Below are 8,412 nucleotides of genomic sequence, written 5' to 3'. Positions count from 1 at the left end.
TTTTAGTAGAGACGGGGTCTCGCTCTTGCTCAGGCTGGTTTCGAACTCCTGAGCTCAAACAATCCGCCCGCCCCGGCCTCCCAGAGAGCTAGGATTACAGGTGTGAGCCACCGCGCCTGGTCCCTTAAAAAAACTCTTATAAATGAAAATAATTGACAAATTAGAGGAGCTTTTTAAAAAGAGCTTCTGACTTACCTCAATACCGAAAGGGAAAATGATACTTGTACTTTACCAAAAGTCTGTTTTGTACTCTTAGATTTACTACATGATGTTTTGGAGAAAATAAAAGTTTACAGATAAGCAAACTCCTTCTTAAGCGAATGAGAATAAACTTACCAAGGGATGGAGCTATCTATCTGACCCAGTTCAGTACACCACGTCTTTTTGTCTAATACGCTACTTTGGCCTAGAATCCTGAAATACTGATGTGCTGAGTATGGAAACAGGACAGGGTGCATTAACGACAATCTATGCTCTCCATTCACCCCAAGTCACTTTAAAAGGAGATCTCCCAGTTGAGTGTTTCCTGGAGGCCACTCCTCACCTGCAGGCCCCCAGCTCCAAGCCTGCATTCCCACAGCCTCTGAGACATCACAGCCACCCAACTCCAGCTCTGCACCCGAGTGCCACTGGTTTCCCAGGTGCCTGCCAAACCCTTGGGGGCGTATGTTCCTCCCACTCCTGCCCCTGCCTGTCACTGCCGGGCTCAGTGAGAAGCACCCACGAGGCTTCCTGGCTCCTTCCCTCTTCTCTTCCACAATGCACGTTGTCCCAGAAGTAACTTTTTCTACTCAAGTGTGATCGGGCCACGCCACCGCTCCCCTAGAGAGTGGGAGGGAGGAGCAGACAAAGCAGTGTGGCCACGAGAGGGAGAAAACCACAGACCATCTGTCATGGAAGCAGAGAGAGGAGGAAATTCCCCAGTGAAGAATGACTGGCATATGGACGTGGCAAGTTTCACGAAAAAGAGTTCATGTCAGCCAAGAGTAGATGCTGGCTATTCCCCAAATTCGCTGACAGCTCGTTCCCTAAAGATGCTAGCTAAGTGAGGGATTCAAGTATTTTCTCTGCCTAGCTTTAATCTGTAATTTTCAACTTCTGTTTCTTCAGAAGCTACATGCACATGCAACCCTCCCACCCCAGATTCTCCACTGATGACGGGCTCTTATGAAATCTAATCTGTGCAAGGCCACATGGATTCTGCACCAACAGACTTCCCAGTCTTGTACCTGCCTGAAATACAGTGTCAGAAGGAAGCAGAGACACTATCTCATGCCTTTATAAGACCACTCCACCCTGTGGCAGACCAGCAATACACCAGATACTTAAAACAAAAAACGAAAGCAAATGTTTGTCCGCATTTAAACAATTCTCTACATAATGATGAAACAATCATCTTTGTTCCATGCTTTCTTTTTCTTAAAACAAAACAAAACAAAACTCAAACGAATATATAGATTAAAAAGTAAAACAGTACCTCCAGGCTTTTCTAGGTTGGTCAAGACCCTCTTCAACTCAAGCTGGGACCCTCAAGATACCTCCCCAACAACTTTCTAGCTTACAGTCTCTCTCTAAGTCTCCTAATATGATGCTCTCAGGTTCCTTTTCCCAAAAGCACACTTTACTGAGCACACCGGCCCCACTCAAAATTCTTATGTGGTTCTTCAGCTCTCCCAGGAAAATGTCTAAGTCACTGGGATGGGGTGGTAGGTGGTAGAATTCAAGGACACATATTAAATACCTTTGGTAATGCCCAACACTTCCAAACTCAATGCCCACAAACCTCCCTGTGAGCCTTAGCCACACTGGGCAACTGATCTTTCTCCAAAAGATGCCATACACACCACCAGACACCAGAAGGCCAAGACTCTGGCATTCACTCCATCCTTCCCATGTTCCCGAGATCCCATCTTCCACCAGGGCTCCGCCTATCTCCTCATAGCCACTCCACCCCACCCCACTCTCCTCTCCGCTCTGCACCACTGACTGTGCTATGCTGAACTGCTAACGGCATTTATGTTAAACATGCAACTTCAGACGGTGCTGAGTGAGGGCAGGAATCGTATCTTCCATCTCTTTGTTGGCCCAGTGCTTGAACATAAACACAGCATAGGTGCAGCAAGTTTCCAGTGAATGAAAACAAAAGGTTCCTGATCTAGCTGTACTACATATTAAAAACCACTTTTATATTCAGAAAAATTCGTGGCATTGTGGCCTGGTAATATAAATTTGGGCACACCACGAGTTATATCACTTCCCTTAAAGACATCATATAGTATGCTTGGCTTATAGAAAAAGTACTGATCTAGACCTCCAATCTCAACTTTATAAATGGCCACTAACATAATGAAGAAGTTATTTTCCTATGTGTGGGGCAATTATAAATATAGTTACAATCTGAATAGTATCTAGCAGACAAATATAATATTAAAACAAGGATGGAAAAAACATACATAGGCCCCAAGCTGGTACAAAACAGTAAATAATGATTTAGCAGAAGATAGATGCATAATCAACAGAAACCCCATACCTCAAAATCTACATATTTATGGACTAGTAGGTCATTAAGGATGGGAATAAGAAGGAGAATAAGGTCAAATTCAGCTCTTGTTTGAGGAATCACATACCATTACCATTTCTTCACTTTTCATAAGAATTTTCAAAATTCTATTATTACCAAGATAGCAACTACTGAATGATGGGAAAGCATCAACGAAAGAAACTTTACTCTTATGGATATATTTCAAACAAGAGAAAACCAAATTAACTCAGAAATTTTGAACTTAATGTGAAAAGAAGTCTTTTATGAAAGGCAACGACTCTATTTCAAAAGAAAACTCCTTCAATAAATCCAACAAAAATCTTTAAAAAGTTATCCATAAATTTTTGGCTATATTTTAAATGTCTCTTTTACATACCAGATGAATGAAGGGAAAAAACCACAATGGAACTAAAGAAAAGAAATTTCTAAGTTACAAATAAATGTATATGTGATATATTACAGGTTTAAGGGCTAAACTACTGCCATTTTGAAATGTACACATAAACTAATGCTAGATTCATAAACATTAAAAAACCTGTTCCTAAATATTAACTGTGTGATACTTATAAAGGGGACTTAAAAAAAAAAAAAAGCATTGCTTTTATTTCAGAAGAGTCAGAATCTTTGTTATCCATCACATGTGAATTCCAATGACTACAGACAAAGTTGCTAATAAATTTTTTCCAAACTGAATTATTTAAAATAAAAGACATGAGATAAGTGGCTAGGAAAACTGAGATAACTTCAAAAGTGATGAAAATCCGCACAGTTTTTACACAAAGAAAACTAACAATTAACAGAAGCAACAACAGACTAGGGCAGTACTAAGTCACAGACACTTGCTCAGCAAACTGAACAAGCTAACCCTGTAACTGGGCCAAGTGTAATTGTGGAATTGCTTCCATTTTTGTTTTCGTAGAACTCTCATCTGTTTGGGCAACAGTAAAATTCCTAATTTTGGGCCTGGTTTTTCCCTAGAAACTAATCTTTTACATTTCTTCCAAAAACAACTATCAGGTGCCTGATTTAATTATTATACACTTGTACTATATCATGTACAAGTTTCCACGGAAATGGGTGGGTTTCTAAGATATCAGATAAACATATCTAGAAAAAAATCTACTACTGACTGTTATCACGAAATTACAATCAAAGAGCTGGAAGGATCTTGAGAAACTAGCACTCCAAGTGCGACAGCAGTGGCCATCTACAAGACGCTCTCTTCCCCCCACTCTTGGCAGCCAGGGTGGCATGGGCCATATTGCCTTGATCGAGGTTCTTCCTCTATGGCCCGCTGCCTTGATTCGACTGAAAGCAATTCTACTCTGGGCCTCTGATGTGCTGCTTTTGCCAGCTGGACTGGCTCCCTCTCATTTCTGCCTCCTAAAATTGGACCTTTTCTTTAAGACCCTGAAGCATTCCCCAGCACTCCAGTTGGATGGTCTCTTGAAACATGGCTTATTTCTCTTGGGGCATTTATACTGCATATTACTGCATATTATCTCATACTATAGTTATTAGTGCACATATCTTATTTTTCAACTAAATTGTAATTTCTTTAAAGGCATGTCCTAGTTCTGCTGATTCTTGGTTTTCCCACTCCAAACTTTATTCCCTGCTGAGTAGATGATATAGTCTGAATAAACGAAAACTGGTCAAAAGGAAAAGATTAACTTCTGGCATAGATCCAAAAATAACTTACAGAACTCATGAACTGCTACTCTCCTGGATGCACTCAGCACTCACCTGTTCTGGCTGGCAAAAGATGCCTGATCTATAGGCAGGATGCTTTCAGGCCATGGGGCAGTCTGATTTGGAGGAGCTTGTTGTTGGCTATACTGAGGTCCCCCCATGTTCATCTCTAATTCAGATGGCCCTAAAAAAGAAAAAAACCCAAAAATCTTACATGCTGTAAGTAAGGAAGTATCTGTTTCTGCTATGTAATATAAAATCAAATATTTAGTTTATAGAAAATGGAAAAGACAGAATTATCTAGGTGAAAACAAGATGATAAAATTCTGGTTTTGAAATAGAAATAAAGGCACTAAATATCGATGCTAATCACCCATTTCGGGGAATATCCTAGACCAGCAGTTCCAAGCCTTTAGCACTCAGGAGCACCTATATTCTTCAAAAAAGAGCTTTTGTTCCTGTGCGTTATCTCTTAGACATTTACTGTATTGGAAATTGAAACTTGCATATGGAAAAAAGTACTAATCTATTAAAAAAATCACAACAAATGAATTATATGTTAATATAAACAAGATCTTTCAATGCGAAATGAAAAACACTCTTTTCTTCGCATTGTTTTCCATTTTTGCTAATCACTTGCATGTCTGGATTAATAGAAGAGAGCAGAATCCTCTGTTTCCACATGCCATCTGCTGTGGTATCAGACAGCATGTGACTTCTGGAAAACTCTACTGCACCGTAATAAGCGTGAAGAAGGCAAATGGTGCCTTATTATCATGAAAACAGTTTTGGCCTTGCAGACCCCACGCGAGGACATCAGGGTGCTGGAACATCCTTTTAAGAAGTGCCGGTCTGGACCACTTGCTCCTAAACTTTTCCTGGCTGCACTTCAGTCAGCTCCTCCACCAGCGGAAGCGTGCAGTGGAAAGAAGGCCCACACAACTCAGACATGCTCTTTCTCAGAAGTTCTTCTGGAGGCTTTAAAGCTAAGGGATGACACGAGCTTTTATATAAATACCATATTATCATTACCTACAGACCTGTCTTCATTAAAATAGATAACTTTCTGTTTAATTTACAGCTTTTTTGAGTTTATTAAAAATCAGAGAAATTCAGCTACATATTTCAAGCCCAAAAGTCAGATGTTCTTTAGTAGGAAGGCTGAGAATAAGTTAAATTTCTGGATAGAAAGAACTCATTACTATGATTTTAAATAAATTAATAAATATGTTAAAATTTCTCTTTACGTAGAGATCTGGTTATTCTTAGCATTTTTATGTAAGCTTCAAATTATATAAATTTATGTTTGAGAACTACTCATGGCTTTGAATGCATTCGATGTAGAAAGGCAACAGAAATGTCATCTCTCAGAAACAACAAGCGAACATGCTCCGAGCAATTAAATAACTAAGTAAGAAAACTGATGCCAGAGTTAGGATGAGAATTCTGCATTATCTTGTCAAAACGACCCTGGCATCTTTCTGTGAATGATTTAGCTCTTCCTCGTTGTGCAATATCTAAATATATGATAAGAACATAAACATTAACTTATCAGAATTACGCTAATGTACATAAGAGAAAGGTTAATATATCAATGATTAGGAAAATAAGCTCCAATATGAGTTGTATAGACCATTACTTTTTTTAATAGAACAGTTTTATTGGGATATAATTCACATAGCATATAATGCACCCATTTGAAGTGTATGATTCAATGAGTTTTAGTATAGTCAGAGTTATACAAACATCACTACCATCAATTTTAGAACGTTTTCATTCTCCCCAAAAGAAATCCCTTACCTATTAGGAATCACTTCCCACTTCCCCCCAGATCTCTGGCTCCAGGCAACCACTACTCTACTTTCTATCTCTATAGATTTACCTGTTCTGGACATTTCATATAAATGGTACCATACAATGTATCAGATCATTAATTTTAATAACATGTGAACTGTCTCCAAATAGAATTCTAGTGATCCTCACATTCTGTGAGATGTTCTGTAAGACCTTGAGACCTTCAGTGAGGACCTGGGAGAGTGTGATTTAGTAGTTTAGGATGGGGGCCCAGGAATCTGCATGTTAAGTTCCTCAAAAGATTCTCATGATCGTCCAGAGTCAGGAACTACTGATGTACCACTGAACCATTTCTTCATTTTAAAAATATCACATATATAACATTTATATATAATATATATGTAACATATTATATATAACATTCACTTCTCCCCAGAGTTAAAGTTAGGCAATTTAATGAAAATAAAACATCACAGAGGTAGTTGGTTCTCTGAGATTCTATACAGAGTTCCAGCAAAATCCCACTTTTGTCACCTTCCCATGGGCAGATTACCTCAACTGCAAATTAGATCCATGTCTTGAAAGACCTTATGGAGCTGATACCTTCCAAGAAAGCATAAAAATGGAAAGGAAAGAGCACTGGAACCACCTTACCTATATTCATGGTCTGAGACTGAAGCATCTGTCTTTGGCCAGGCTGGCCGTTGGGTCTCATGGGGATGTTGGCTGTTGGATTCCGAATCATACCTCCTTGGATTGGCCGGTTCATGGCACTGGTGGTAGCAGCACAGGTGACTCTTACAGCTGAGCTCTGTGGAGCCCATTCCCCAGATGGTATGGTGGGCCGAGAAGCATTGCTACCAATCATTCCTGCATGAAAGCCAAAGAAAACTGAGAGATGCAGCAACTGAAAACATCTTTAGCATGTATGAACACCAGATGATCTTCCTCTCTACGAGACAATTGTTCTGAACTCCGGTTAGCCCAATAGCTAAGGCCCTCATTGGGCAGATGTGGGCCCTTGGCTAAGAAGTAAGAGTTGGCGATTACTATAAAGTTTTTGTAACATGGACTTGCCACTCTTCATAGTTCGGAAAAGCTGTTAAAATTGTTCCCATTTGTACTCAGAAACAGGTGCTGTGGCGTGTGGATAACCCCAACTTCCTTCCTCAGGAAGTGAATCACATTAGCTGATATACACGTCAACGCTTTACTTTCCAAAAGGGAGGTAAAGGCTAAGAGGAACAAGGTAAAAAATGATAATCAATACTCTAATCGTAAACTAAAAACACAGAGAACATTGTGTGAAGCCTATGCCAGACTTTTAAATCCTTGAATTCCTTTCACAGTATTAGAATTTGTTTAACTGCAAAACTGACCAAGGGTAGCCTCTAAGTAATGGGGAAATTATAGGATTTTTTTGATATTTACTACAGTTCTTCATATCTAGGGCAAGAGAACTCCTACTACTTCAATACACAGGGACCACCACATTCCTGATTATACAGATCCAGAATGGGTTAGGACAGATTTGTAAAAATCCTTTCATACTTGAGATTTTGGCAGTTATTTGGCTACACGGGAACAATGAGAGCACAATACCAGCCAACAGGATCAAGTGTTTGGGCTACCCTGACCCGGCTCCCAGGATGCTGCCAACGGCCAGACGTTTGCTAAAACTTGACATTCCAAAGAGGAAAACCCCCAAATGAGGTCCCTTCATTTTGAAGTGTTTAATGGTAGATGTATAAAGGTTCTGCTTTCAAATATACAGCTTGCTTTCATTTTCCTTAATTATGATAAAAACCTAAAAATAGAGTGTATTTAACAAGTGGAGAGAACATGTATTGTGGGTGTTACTTCACTTGTAAAATGAGAATGTGCTGTGAGGATGATTAAGGGAGAAAGGTAATTAGATTTAAAAAGTGAGAGGAGCATTATATTAATACATATTTAAAAATTTTTTTTAGATTTGAACCATCCAAAAATATTATGGGAGAAAAGCATTTTACTTTTCCAAAAATCTGCTATCTAAATAATATAACAAGATTATAGGAAGTCTAGAAAGCAGAAGGGAAAATCATCCATAATTCAACAATATTAGTGCAGTGATAACTGGGATAGTCCCTTTCAGTCTGTTTTTTTGTTTTGTTTTTTGAAACAGAGTAGGGATATTGTATGATCTTCACAGCCTGGGCACCAGTGAGCTCTAGGCTATTCGGATTTTAATATAGGCCTATTCCCAAATTTCTACATAAGATTCTCACAAGAACTCAGATCTTCTTGTATCTGATATGCTGATAAGCCTTAATAAATCACTGGCTCCTTTTCTATTATAGAAGTTTATACACATCAGTATTTTATTTATCTTAAAAATTTTGTTT

At 39.0% G+C, this 8,412-nt stretch overlaps 1 protein-coding gene across 3 annotated transcripts in view; it reads right to left on the bottom strand.

The window, feature by feature from the left end:
* The window catches only part of NCOA2 (nuclear receptor coactivator 2), a 179,049-nt gene that overhangs the window by 22,419 nt on the left and 148,218 nt on the right, over positions 1–8,412 (bottom strand). For all 3 annotated transcript variants that reach the window (XM_012663179.1, XM_012663180.1, XM_012663181.1), the window contains 2 exons: positions 6,683–6,898; positions 4,289–4,418 (listed from right to left, as the gene is read on the bottom strand). In XM_012663179.1, the coding sequence (XP_012518633.1) occupies positions 4,289–4,418; positions 6,683–6,898 (346 nt within the window). The remainder of the gene's footprint in view (positions 1–4,288; positions 4,419–6,682; positions 6,899–8,412) is intronic.

The sequence above is a fragment of the Propithecus coquereli genome, unplaced genomic scaffold (genome assembly GCF_000956105.1).
Source record: "Propithecus coquereli isolate 6110/MARCELLA unplaced genomic scaffold, Pcoq_1.0 Scaffold8, whole genome shotgun sequence".
NCBI classification, from domain to species: Eukaryota; Metazoa; Chordata; class Mammalia; order Primates; family Indriidae; genus Propithecus; species Propithecus coquereli.
The sequence above is the reverse complement of the archived record's forward strand: the minus strand, read 5'-3'. Positions and strand labels throughout refer to the sequence as shown.